The following is a 14,291-nucleotide window of genomic DNA, read 5'->3' on the forward strand; positions in this document are numbered from 1 at the left end:
ACATGGAGGAACCTGGAAAGCATTATGCTGAGTGAAATGAGTCAGAGGCAAAAGGACAAATATTGTATAATACCACTATTATAAGATCTTGAGAAATAGTATAAACTGAGAAAAACACATACTTTTGTGGTTATGAGGAGGGGAGGGAGGGAGGGTGGGAGAGGGTTATTTACTAATTAGTTAGTAGATAAGAACTACTTTAGGTGAAGGGAAGGACAATACTCAATACACGGAAGGTCAGCTCAACTGGACTGGACCAAAAGCAAAGAAGTTTCCTGGATAAACTGAATGCTTCAAAGGTCTGCGGAGCAAGGGCGGGGGTTTGGGGACTATGGCTTAAGGGAACTTTTAAGTCAATTGGCAAAATAATTCTATTATGAAAACATTCTGCATCCCACTTTGAAATGTGGTGTCTGGGGTCTTAAATGCTAACAAGCGGCCATTTAAGATGCATCAATTGGTCTCAACCCACCTGGATCAAAGGAGAACGAAGAACAAGAACACCAAGGTCACAGGACAACTATGAGCCCAAGAGACAGAAAGGGCCACATGAACCAGAGTCTTACATCATCCTGAGACCAGAAGAACTAGATGGTGCCTGGCCACAACCAATGACTGCCCTGACAGGGAGCACAACAGAGAAACCCTGAGGGAGCGGGAGATCAGTGGGATGCAGACCCCAAATTCTCATAAAAAGACCAGACTTAATGGTCTGACTGAGAATAGAGGAATCCTGGCGGTCATGGTCCCCAAACCTTCTGTTGGCCCAGGACAGGAAACATTCCCAAAGACAACTCATCAGACAAGGAGGGGACTGGACAATGGGTTGGAGAGAGATGCTGATGAAGAGTGAGCTACTTGTATCAGATGGACACTTGAGACTGTGTTGGCATGTCCTGTCTGGAGCGGAGAGAGGAGGGTAGAGAGGGTTAGAAACTGGCAAAATTGTCACAAAAGGATAGACTGGAAGGGCTGACTCATTAGGGGGAGAGTAAGTGGGAGTATGGAGTAAGGTGTATATAAGCTTATATGTGACAGACTGACTTGATTTGTAAACGTTCACTTAAAGCTCAATAAAAATTATTTAAAAAAAAGATAACACAATATATTACACCCATGAAATAAAAAAAAAGATATCCTTGAAAACGTCAATCATTTATCCCTTTATCATATTGTTGCTTATTGCTCCAGTTGCGAAGATTTTTGTTTTCTTTATGTTGAAGAGAAATCCGTACTGAAGGCTATAGACTTTGCTCTTCATTAATAAGCGCTTCAATTCCTCTTCACTTTCAGCAAGGAACGTTGTGTCATCTGCATATCGTTTTGATGTTAATGAGTCTTCCTCAAGTCCTAATGCCCCGTTCTTCTTCATATAGTCCAGCTTCTCAGATTTTTGCTCAGCATAAAGATTAATTATGGTGAAAAGATACAACCCTCATGTGCACCTTTCCTGACTTTAAACCATGCAGTATCCCCTTGTTCTGTTTGAAGGACTGCCTCTTGATTTACGCACTGGTTCCTTGTGAGTATAATCAAGTGTTCTGGAATTCCCATTCTCCCCAATATTATCCGTAATTTGATCCACAGAGTCGAATTCCTTTGCATAGTCAATAAAACATAGGTAAACATCTTTCTGGTATTCTCTGCTTTCAGCTGAGATCCATCTGAGATTGGCAATGTTATCCCTCATTTCATGTCATCTTCTGAATCCATCATGTATTTCTGGCAGTTTCCAGTCAATCATATATATATATATATATACACATAAAAAAAATATATAAACAATGTGTGTGTATATATACATACATATATATACATAATCATTCAAAATGGATTCAGATAGGAATGCACAGTGTATATTATTAAATAAATCTTCTTGAGGTTGTATGAATTAATACCACTATTATGATAAAAAGACAGTATAAATCTTCAGCAAATGGTTCATCGAATCATATGTTAGATACCTCTTACATTCAGTGGCCAGACCTTAATAAATGTCACTACTCAGAAAATGGGGACAATATAATAAACAAGAAAAAAAAATAGAATAAATAATTGATCTTTGCTCAAGAAAAGTATGGAGCTCTGTCTGGCATTCATGTACAGATCAATAAATTATATGCAAAATCAAATGCCTATTGTTATAAAGTATGTTATCAGATTTTATTTTCTAGTCAACTTCAATTATGTTAGCTGATAATAGATATCATATAAGTAATTGTGCCAAGAAAATAAGTTCTAAAAGTTACGTAATAACTTGTTGGAAAAGATAGGGAGTAGAGAAACAAGAAAAAAATAAATGCGAAGCTCTGAACAAATTTTGTACAAGTGTAAAAGAAGCCATAATCCTGTAATTGTTGATTGGTCCTGAGTAAATAATATAATGGTTATTTAATGTCTTCTTTGACTATTAAGTAAGGTTTAACTGACTTTTATAATATCTGTTCAGTGGGCTAATATATGAGAAACACATATTAGAAAAAATAACATTACATTTCTGAAGGAAAATAATTCCAACATTCAAGCAAGCAGATTTTCTTCTCTAGATAATTAAAATTGTGGAATGTTCCATCCCTCAAAAAAAAAAAAAAATTGGAACAAATACCCTCAAGAAAGTTGAATATAAAATATAGAAAGCTAGTGATTTCACCATACATTTTATGTAAATAAAACCAACATACCAATTTTGGGATGCTTTAAATTTTTCCAAATGCTTTTCCATCCTAGGCAGATATTTGAGATTCTTAATAATTCTGTGAGTTGTTAGGACGTATTATCATTATTACCATTTTATTAACTGTGAAAGTGATGGGAAAGATCGTGAACTGACTTGCTCAAGATTTTGGTAAAGGAAAGAATAAAAATCAGTTATCTGAACTTTCGAGACATCACTGTCCCATGACATTGTGATTCCTGTTTTCCTAAATTTCAGAAAAGAAAAATACCAGCACCACCACCATCACTCTCATAATCTTCATCATTATCATCACTATCATGTTCATTATAAATATGTATCAAATTCTCATAACATATAAAATATTAAATAAGAAGGAATATACACATGTTTACTACCATAAACAAAAAAAGTAAATACATGAAAGTAGAACATCATGTCAGATGACAGAAAAAGTAAAGGGCTTTATGATGTAGAAATATAAACATAAAAGAGGAACTAAAATTGTGTTTTTTACACATGGTACAATCATAACTAAAACTAGACAATGACATAATAATCACAAGAACTGCCAACAAAAGTTTTTAGGGAGAAATGACCTGAATAATCTCTTTATGTGAGTTGTTGATTTGAGAATCTGGAATTAGGGGGCTGGGCATTAATGACTGTGTTGACAGATGCTGACTTTTCTTGATAATGTTAGCTTAAAGGGTTAATTTCAAACACTTTAGAAAGGGCTACAGGTGGCAAGGATTAGACACGATAATGTAAACACAACGGGGTGCACTTAGGGGAGCCATGAAATAACCTTCAACTTTTTCTTCCCCTTTTTATCTCATTGATCTTTTTTTTTTTTTTTAATTGGAAATAATGTAGGAGTTGCTGTTTAGAGTGCAGGCATGCAAGACATGAAATAGGCATAAGCAAATTATAGACCATATTGCTAAAAAAGAAACCTCTGCAAAGTAAACTGGTTGAGACAAGTAGAATTTTTTCTGTTGAATCATGTGCTCTGGCAGAAACTTACCAGGGAGAGGGCTAAGTGAATGTACATATTTTTTGGAGGAGCAAGGTTGGAGTAATTCCACATGGATGCTAGGCAGATTAAATAAATATTCTCTCAATGGTCATTAATGTTCTAAAATTTCTTGATTTTTCAAAACATTTGAAGAAGGGCATAGTGATATGCATTTATCCATCCTCTCCTTTAATCACTTATTCAACAAACACCCATTTTATCTAAGATTGGATAGTTTCTGTCACCACTCATCTGTCAGTTTTTCATACTGTGGTGGCTTTTGTGTTGTTGTGACACTGGAAGCTATGCCACTGGTATTTCAAATACCAACAGTGTCACCCATGGTGGACAGGTTTCAGCAGAGCTTCTAGACTAAGACTGACTAAGAACGACCTGGTGATCTACTTCTAAAAATATTGGCCAGTGAAAACCTTATGAATAGCAATTAAGCATTGTCTCATATAGTGCCAGAAGATGAGTCCCTCAGGTTAGAAGGCACTCAAAATATGACTGGGGAAGGGCTGTCTGCTCAAAGTAGAGTCGACCTTAATGACATGGATGGAATAAAGCTCTTGGTACCTTCATTTGCTGATGTAACACTATTCAAACTGAAAAGAAACAACTGCAAACATCCTTTAAAATCGGAATGCAGAATGTATGCAGTATGAATCTGGAAAGTTGCAAGTGGACAAAAAAGAAATGGAATGCATAAAAATTGATATCCTAGGCATTACTGAGTTGAAACGAACTGGTCGTGGCTATTTTGAAATGGGCAATCATATGGTCTACTATGCCAAGAATGACAAATTCAAGAGACATGGTGTCACATTCATCTTTAAAGTGAACATTTCAAGATCTGTCCTGAAGTACAAGGCTGTCAGTGATAGCATAATATCCATATACCTATAAGAAGGACCAGTTAATACGACTATTATTCAAATTTACCTGCCAACCACTAAGGCCAAAGTTGAAGAAATTCAAGACTTTACCAACTTCTGCAGTCTAAAAATGATCAAACTTATAATGAAGATGCATTGATAATTACTGATAATTGGAATGAGAAAGTTGGAAACAAAGAAAAAGGATTGGTAGTTGGAAAATACGACCTTGGTGATAGCAATGATGCTGTAGCTTGTGTGATAGAATTTTGATAGACCAATAACCTACTCACTACAAATACCTTTTTTCAACACCATAAATGGCAACCTTACACATGGTTCTTACTGAACGGAATACACAGGAATCAAAATGACTATGTCTGTGGGAAGAGATGATGAAGAAGCTCAATATCATCAGTCAGAACAAGGCCAGGGTCCAGCTGTGGAACAAACCATTACTTGCTCGTAATCAAATTCAAGTTGAAGTTGAAAAAAAATAGAACAAGTCCACAAGAGTGAAAATATGACCGTGAGAATATCCCACCTGAATTTAGAGACCATCTCAAGAATAGATTTGATACATTCAACACTAGTGACAGAAGACTAGACTAGTTGTGGGATAACATCAAGGACATCATATGTGAAGAAAGCAAAAGATCATTAAAAAGACAGAAAGGAAAGAAAATACCAAAATGGATGTCAGGAGAGATTCTCAAACTTGCTCTTGATTGTAGAGCAGTTAAAGATAATGGAAAAAAATGATGAATTAAAAGAGCTAAACAAAGATTTCAGATGGTGCCTTGAGAAGACAAAATAATGTAATGAAATGTGTAAAAACCTAGAGTTAGAAAAGAAGAAGAAAAGACACATTTGGTGTTTCTCAAGCTGAAAGAACTGAAGAAAAAATTCAAAGCTTGAGTTGCAATATTGAAGAATTCTATGGACAAAATATTGAACAACTCAGGAAGCATCAAAAGAAGATGGAAGGAATACACAGAGTCAATGTATCAAAAAGAAATGGTCAGTGTTCAGCCATTTCAGCAGGTAGAAAATGATCAAGAACTGATGATATTGAAGGAAGAAGTCCAGCTGTCCTGAAGGCAATGGCAACAAACAGGACTGCAGGAACTGACAGAATGCCAAGTGAGATGTTTCAACAAATAGATTCAACTTTGGAAGCACTCACTGGTCCATGCCAAGGAATTTGGAAGATAACTACCAGGCCAACTGATTGGAAGAGATCCATATTTGTGCCCATTCCAATGAAAAGTGATCCAAGAGAATGCAGAAATTATCAAACAATATCATTCATATCACATGCAAGTAAAATTTTGCTAAAGTTAATTTGAAAGCAGTTGTAGCAGTACATTGATAGGGAACTGACAGAAATTCAAGCAGGATTCAGAAGAGGAATTGAAATGAGGGATATCATTGCTGATGTCAGATGGATTTTGGCTGAAAGCAGACAGTACCTGAAAGATGTTTACCTGTGTTTTATTGACCATGAAAAAACATTCGACTTTGTGGATCATAACAAATTATGGCTAACATTGTGATGAATGAAAATTCTGGAATACTTAATTACACTCATCTGGAACCTGTACTTAGGAGAAGAAGCAGTCATTCAAACAGAACAAGGGGGTATTCTGTGGTTTAAAATCAGGAAATGTGTGTGTCAGTGTTGTATCCCTTCACTGTACTTATTCAATCTGTATGCTGAGCAAATAATCTGAGAAACTGGACTATATGAAGAAGAACCTGGCATCAGGATTGGAGGAACATTCATCAACAACCTGAGATATGCAGATGACACAATTTTGCCTGCAGAAAGAGAAGAGGACTTGAAGCACTTACTGATGAAGATCAAAGACTCCTGCTTTCAGTATGGATTACCCCTCAACATAATGAAGACAAAAATATTCACAACTGGACCAATAACCGATATAATGATAAATAGAGAATATATTGAAGTTGTCAAGGATTTCATTTTATTTATATCCACAATCAACACCCATGGAACCAGCAGCAAAGAAATCAAACGACATTATACTTTGGGCAAATGTGCTGGAAAAGACATTGTTAAAGTATTAAAAAGCAAAGATGTTATTTTGAGGAATTAAGATGTACCTGACCCAAGTCATGGTATTTTCAATCACCTCATGCACACAAAAGCTGAACAATGAATAATGAAGATCAAAAAAGAATTGATGCCTTTGAATTATGGTGTTGGCAAATAATACTGAATTTACATAAATATACCAGAAGAATGAAAAATCTGTCTTGGAAGAAGTACAGCCAAAATGTTCCTTAGAAGTGAGGATGGCAAGAATATGTCTCATGTTCTTTGAAAATGTTATCAGGAAGGACCAGTCCCTGGAGAAGGATACCATGCTTGACAAAAGGAGAGGAACAGGGAAAAAGAGGAAGAACCTCAACTAGCAAGGACTGACACACAGTGACTGCAATAATGGACTCAAACGTAGCACAATTGTGAGAATTGTGCAGGGCAGGACGCTGTTTTGTTCTGTCGTACACTGGGTCACTATGAGTAGGAATCTGACTCAAAGGTATCTGAGAAGAACAACAATTTTAAAGTCAATAGATATTAACTCACAAAGAAGTAGAGAATCATTTTAAATCATATCATAAGGGTGTTATTTGTGGAGAAGGTCCTAAAGGTGACAGAACTGTGGCAGGAACAACAATCCATGCAATACTTGAACATCCTGTGAGTTTTATGTAACTGGGTAAAGTCAAATAATTACTGATTGTAGTATCCACAATATTCTAGATTTAACAAAGAGAGAGAGAAAGGCATGTGTGGTCAGGTGGTCAGGAAAAAAGAATGGAAGGAATGTAGAGAGAGACAAGAAACTGAGAAAAAAAAAGATGTCAGGTGGTTGGGAGGAAGGAAAAGAAGGAAGCTAGAGAGAGATAAGAAACCGAGAAAAAAAAAAGAAGAAAAAATGCCTCTGCAGAGCCCACCAGAAGCGGGTCCCCAGCTGAGCAATACTGCACAGCCTGTCAAGGAGCAGAGATGCCAAACAGCATCAGGTAGGTGTTCAGGAGAAGGGCAAGGAAGGAAGGTAGAGAAAGACAAGAAACTGAGAAAAAAAAAGAAGAAGAAAAGAATGCCCTAAGGGAGCCCACCATATGCAGGTCCCCAGCTGAGCGTCACTGCACAGCTTGTCAAGAAGGGGCAGAAATGGCACATGGCACCAGATTGAACCAAAAATCTTTAGGTTAATAGTCAAATGTAAACCATTTGTACCACCTAGGAACCTTAGTTAGTGTCTAAAAACCACCCAGTGCCGTCGAGTCGATTCCAACTCATAGCGACCCTATAGGACAGAATAGAACTGTCCCATAGAGTTTCCAAGGAGCACCTGGCAGATTCGAACTGCTGACCCTTTGGTTAGCAGCCATAGCACTTAACCACTACGCCACCAAAGTTTCCTAGTTAGTGTCTAGTGGTATGTTATTTCATTTTTTATTTTCTTTTCCTTAATCGAAAACTAATGCCATTATCATTCATGGCCTTATTTTCATCTGTATATGTTCCTTAAGAACTGTCTGTTCAAACCTTTGCCAATATTAATTTTTTTTTTTTATTGTTGTTGTTCTTATTATTGAGTTTTAGAACTTCTATACATATTCTAACGAGCCCTGGTAGCACAACAGTTAAGTACTTGGCTGCTAACTGTCAGGTTGTGGATTCAAACTTATCAGCATCTCTGTGGGAGAAAAGCATCTCTGCTCCCGTAAAGATTACAGCCCCGGAAAACTTATGGGACAGTTCTGCTCTGTCATACAGGGCCACACGAAAACTGAACAATGAAAAAGGAAATCCGAAGAATTGATACAAAAGAATTGTGGTGTTAGTGAATAATACTGAATATACCATGGACTGGGAGAAGAACAAATAAACCTGTCTTGGAGTAAATACAGCCAGGATGCACCTTAGAAATGAAAATGGCAAGATTTTGTCTTGCTTCCTTTGGACATGTTATCAGGAAGGACCAATCCGTGGAGAGCTACATCATTCTTGGTAAAGGGCCTCATCTCCCAAACTTTCTCCCCTGTATGAGCCAGTGAGAATGAAAGGACTTCCCAGTTTCTCTCTCACCACATTCCACTTCTCATAGATTCAGGACTGACCCAGTTTCTGCTTGGAAATTTTCATGGAATTATTATTATTTTTTAATTATATTCTCATTTCTTTTATACTTCTCTTGTCTCTAATAATTCCCATTAGATTTTTTATAGTATTTGATAGGCATATTATTGGAGAATATTGGTGATTAATTTCTTTCCCTTTGGTCAGGGTAGATTGTTTTCCTCTTGAGTTTGTCATCAGATATGTTACATATTCTCTCTATTTTGTTCTGAGCAGGGAGTAGTCCTGCACCTCCCTCCCCGCTAGAGCTAGCTTAGCCCATGTAAATGTGGACATAACTGACTCCTTTTACTTCTGGGCAAAAACTTTAAAAGCAGATGAAAGCTTCAGTACATTCTTTTTAAACTGTCAGCCTGGTGACAGGATGTAGTTTTTTTGTTTTGTTTTGCATCTTTTGGCTTCATATAGGAAAGATTCATTAGATAAGCTTAAAATACTGAAACGGAATAAGGCCAATTACAAAACAGAAGTAGGGAAACAGCACAAGTAACTAACTGCTGTCATTTTATTATCCACGTGAATACAGATTTAGTGTTCCACTTTCTTGATTACATGGATAATGCAGGTTCATTGTAATAAACACCAAAAATTCAGGAAAACTGAAGAAAAATAATAGAACACTTACTCTGGAATATTCATAATTAACATTTGATGAAGTACTTCCATTCATCATGTTCAATGTGTATCTCTATGTGTGTGTATTCTGTGTACAATGTATGTGTGTGATATTTATTATTTTATAGCAGATACCTATCTTTTTTAAAATGAATTCCCTCTCTTACAATTTTCTCATGCCTCCTGTCATCTCCAGAAAACTAAAAAGCAAAACAAAGCAAAGATGGAAACTTGTCAATAACTATGATTTTCTAAATATATGTACACATTATAACAATAATATCTATTTTAACAAACCATAGGATTTTACTATACAGAAATCTTTAATCTGATGTGCACATAAATCATGTCTAATGTTCAATAGCATTGATATACCATCATAATTTATAAAATACATCCTCACGGAAAGGTGTTCTGTTCCCTCTAAGGAATTCTTTCCCTGGAAAGCCATTGTAAGGCCAAAATGTATACAGTCAACCCTCTATATCCACAGTGTCCTAGTCATCTAGTGCTACTATAACAGAAATACCACAAGGAGATGGCTTTACCAGACATAAATTTATTCTCTCGGTCTGCTATGCTACAAGTCCAAATTCAGGGTGTCACCTCCAGGGGAAGGCTTCCCCTCTCTTTTGGCTCTGGAAGAAGGTTCTTCTGATGCATCAGTCTTCCCTTGGTCTGGGAGAATCTCATCATAGGAACCTTAGTTCCAAAGGAGGCGCTTTGCTCCTGGAGCTGTTTTCTTGGTGGTGTGAGGTCCCCAGTCTGTCTGTTCACTTCTCTTATTTATACCTCAAAAGAGACTGGCTTAAGACACTACCTAATCTTGTAGACCTCATCAATATAACTGCTGCTAATCCATCTTACTACATCATAATGATACGATTTACAACACTTAGGAAAATCACATCCGATGGTAAAATGGTAAACAATCATACTATCATAGAAGGAAATCATGACTTAGCCCCGCTGATAGACATTTTGGGGCACACAGTTCAATCCACGACACACAGGATCTGCTTCTGCCAATTCAACCAACCACAGAATGAAAATATGCGTGGGGCAGGGGAGGGAAGAAAGTTCCAAAAGCAAAACTTGAATTTGCCCCACATCCGGCACTATGCTGAATCCACATGAATGAAAAGATGTATAGGCATACCCTACTGTAGCCTCCCACCATTTCAAGGACCCTCAGTCTCTCTCCAGCACTCCTTGTCGGAGGTCTCATGTCTTGTCATTATTCCCCAAACACTACAATACTGTATAATACCTATTTATACAGCATTTACATTGTATTAATTATTCACTGTAATCTGGAGATTATTTAAAGTAAACGGAAGGTTGAGCATAGTTTACCTGCAAATACTAAGCCATTTTATAAAATGGACTTGAGTACCAGCAGATTTTGGTATTCCAGGGGATCCTGGAACCAATCCCCAGTGGATAGCAAGGGATCACTCTATAGCTTTAATTAAAGCATATTAGCAACCTGGTTTTTCGAATTTTTTTTTTATCATAACTATATGGACGCTCATGGAAAGGAATTAAATGCATTTCAATAAGTGATATAACAGATTATAAACTGCATTTGGCTAAATTAAATCAGCCCCTATAAAAGTTCTTACTGAGGAAGAAAACTGCACAATGAAATATAGAATTACTAATGGAATGGTTTGCTATCAGCTTACACATATATTACTTACCTAACTGAATATATTACTTATATAAAGGTCTGACAATAATAAATGTAATTTTTAATTTGGAAATAATTGTCCCTGTATGGAAAGACAAGGTATAGTTAAAGGTATACCTACATTGGAATTTAATGAAAAATATGTGAGAAAGCAATTCTTATACATTTAACTCATTCTTTACTGAAGTGAATTATTTACACAGCAATTTTTTCAGTGCCATCTTGACATCTTTGTTCCTTAAACTATATATCATGGGATTAAACAGAGGAGTTAGGATAGTGTAGAAAAGAGAAAGTACCTTGTCAGTTCCCTCTGAATGTCTGGTGTTGGGTCTTAAGTACATAATAATGGCTGATCCAAAGAATAACACTACAACCATAAGATGAGACGAGCAGGTGGAGAACACTTTAGCTTGACTTGTGGCTGATGGCAACTTCAGGATGATGGGGATGATTTTACTGTAGGAGCCAAGTATCAATAGAAATGGAACTATGACAAATAACACAGCAACTGTGTAGACCAACATCTCATTTACAAAGGTGTCCCCACAAGCCAGCTTGAGTATTGGGGGAATATCACAGAAGAAGTGGTGAATTTGGTTAGGTCCACAAAAAGGCAGAGAGAAAACCTGATACGTCTGCCCTATTTGAGCTGGGATTCCAATGGTCCAGGAGCCAGTCACCAACTGGGCACAGACCCTGTGGTTCATGACTAGAGGATAGTGCAGAGGGTTACAAATGGCCACATAGCGGTCATAGGCCATCACTGCCAGGAGCAAACACTCTGTGCCTCCAAACAGAAGGACAAAGCACATCTGTGTAGCACAGCCAACTGAGGAAATTCTTCTTCTCTGAGTCCCAAGATTCATCAGCATTCTGGGGAGAGTAGCTGACACATAGCAGATTTCCAAGAAGGAAAAATTTGCCAGGAAAAAATACATAGGGCTCTGGAGAGCAGGATCCATTTTCGTTATTAGAAATATGGTGTCATTGCTCATCAGGATAATGATATAGATAATTAAAAATAATCCAAAAAGAAACCACTGGATATGAGGTATGTCAGCAAAGCCCAAAAGAACAAATTCCATCAGTTCAGTTAGATTTTCTTCTAGCGGTTTTCCTTGGTGATCCATCTGTGGGAAAGGTACATTTATATGTGGATTTCCTTTACCTTCCTGTATCTCTTTGTCTCTTCTCTAAATTGTATTGAGGTGCTCGGGTTGGATTTAATGATCACTGCAATTATTTGCACTTTAAGAATGATACTATTTATGTATGTCCCACATCATCCTGTTAAATCACAGTGAACAGTCTCCTCACATTTATTTTAAGATCATTTTACTATACTTTCCAAGCACCGTCCAGGATAGATCAAGCTATACCTGACTCAACACAGACACTGGAGCAATTGGCAACTGCTGGAGATGGACACTCAGCTTTGTCATCTAATCTCACTTTAAATTAATTACACATCTTGACACTCCTATTGTACTTCTCTATGCATTTTTTCATCAAACTTCTCAAACACTACGTCATAAGTTATCTTCTAACATTCACCTTCAACTCTCTCTTTTGACAGTTCATTTTCCCATGACTCGATGACTTTAAGCCTATAGGTTCCTATTAAAATAGAGTGCATATAAGATAGTTTAGAAAGAAAATTGTGAGGATATTTTATTTTCATGGGGAATACAACAAATAACTCTTGGTAGGGTATCAATTGGGTACGATAAGAGAATTTTATTCAGGGAATTAACCTGGGAACATTGATTCAGATATGAACAATACATGTAGTTACCCTGGAAAAACAAAAATAGCATGGAGGGTATTTTGTTACCTGTATGTATTTGTATGGGACAGGAGGAGGAAAGATATTAGGTGTTGTGTTGTACCCATTGGGCTGTGTGCACCCACCTTTATTTTTATTGTTCCTCAACAATACAACACTTCAGAAATAATTGTTTCTAAACCCACTTTTCTTCAGAATAAAGAATATTGAGACTCTCTAAGTGTGGATGATTTGACAAATTACACATAGGTTTTGTGATTGCAAGTCAGTATGTATTTTTTTTTTAATGGACTTGAGATTGACTCCTATCTCCATGATTTATAGGCATACCTCATTTTATTGTGGTCACCAGACATTTCATTTTTCACATACTGAAGTTTTGTGGGGACGCTGCATCCAGTAACTCCATTGGTGCCATTTTTCTATCAGCATGTGCTCATTTCCTGTCTCTGTGTCATATTTGGTTTATTCTCACAATATTTCACATTTTTCATTATTATTATATCTATTATGATGATCTGTGATGAGTGATCTTTGAAATTACTATTGTAACTGTTCTAGGGGTGCCACAGACCTCACCCCTGCCAGATGGCAAACATAATCAATAAATGTTGTCTCTGTCCTGACTGTTCCATTAACTGCCCATTGCCCCATCTCTCTCCCTCTCTTCAGGCCTCCTTCTTCACTGAGAGACGACAATATTGAAATTAGGCCAGTTAATAACCCTTCAATGGCCTCTAAGTGTTCGAGCAAAAGGAAGAGTCGCACATCTCCCACTTTAAATCAAAAACTAAAAATGATTAAAGTTAGTGTGGAAGGTATGTCAAAAGCTGAGATAGGCTTAAAGCCAGGCTTCTAGCACCAAACAGTTCCCCAAGTTGTGAATGTTCGGGAAAAGTTCTTGAAGGAAATTAAAACTGCTACTCCGGTGAACACAAGAATGATAAGAAAGCAAAACACCCTTATTGTTGATACCAAGCATGTTTTTGTGGTGTGACTAGAAGACAAAACCAACCACAACATTCACTTAAGCCAAAGCCTAATCCAGAGCAAGAATCTAACTATCCTCAATTCTATGAAGAATGAGTGTTAAGGAAGCTGCAGAAGAAATGTTTGAAGCTAACAGAGGTTGGTTCATGAGGTTTAAGGAAAGAAACGATCTCCATAACAACAACAAAAAAGCAAGGTGAAGCAGCAAGTGCTCCAAAAGGTCTGAAAATAAAAAACCCACTTCCTTCAAGGTGATTCTGACCCACAGAGACCCTACCGGGTGGAGCAGGACAGCCCCTTCTGGTGTCCAAGGAGAGCCTGGTGGATTCCAACCGCCGATCTTTTGGTTAGCAGCCGTAGCTCCTGACCACTGTACCACCAGGGTTTCCCCAGAAGGGTTAGCTAAAATAGTTGATGAAGGTGGTACACTGGAAACTTTCAGTGTAGACGAGACAGC

General features: G+C 37.2%; 1 protein-coding gene across 1 annotated transcript; it reads right to left on the reverse strand.

Annotated features, from left to right (window-relative positions):
- Window positions 1–11,246: 11,246 nt before the first annotated feature.
- Window positions 11,247–12,188, reverse strand: LOC126063905 (olfactory receptor 10AG1-like). Its single transcript, XM_049862436.1, has one exon. It carries the CDS (start codon window positions 12,186–12,188, stop codon window positions 11,247–11,249), a length of 942 nt encoding a protein of 313 aa, XP_049718393.1.
- Between the last annotated feature and the right edge of the window lie 2,103 nt (window positions 12,189–14,291).

This window comes from Elephas maximus, chromosome 20, assembly GCF_024166365.1.
Source record: "Elephas maximus indicus isolate mEleMax1 chromosome 20, mEleMax1 primary haplotype, whole genome shotgun sequence".
NCBI classification, from domain to species: Eukaryota; Metazoa; Chordata; class Mammalia; order Proboscidea; family Elephantidae; genus Elephas; species Elephas maximus.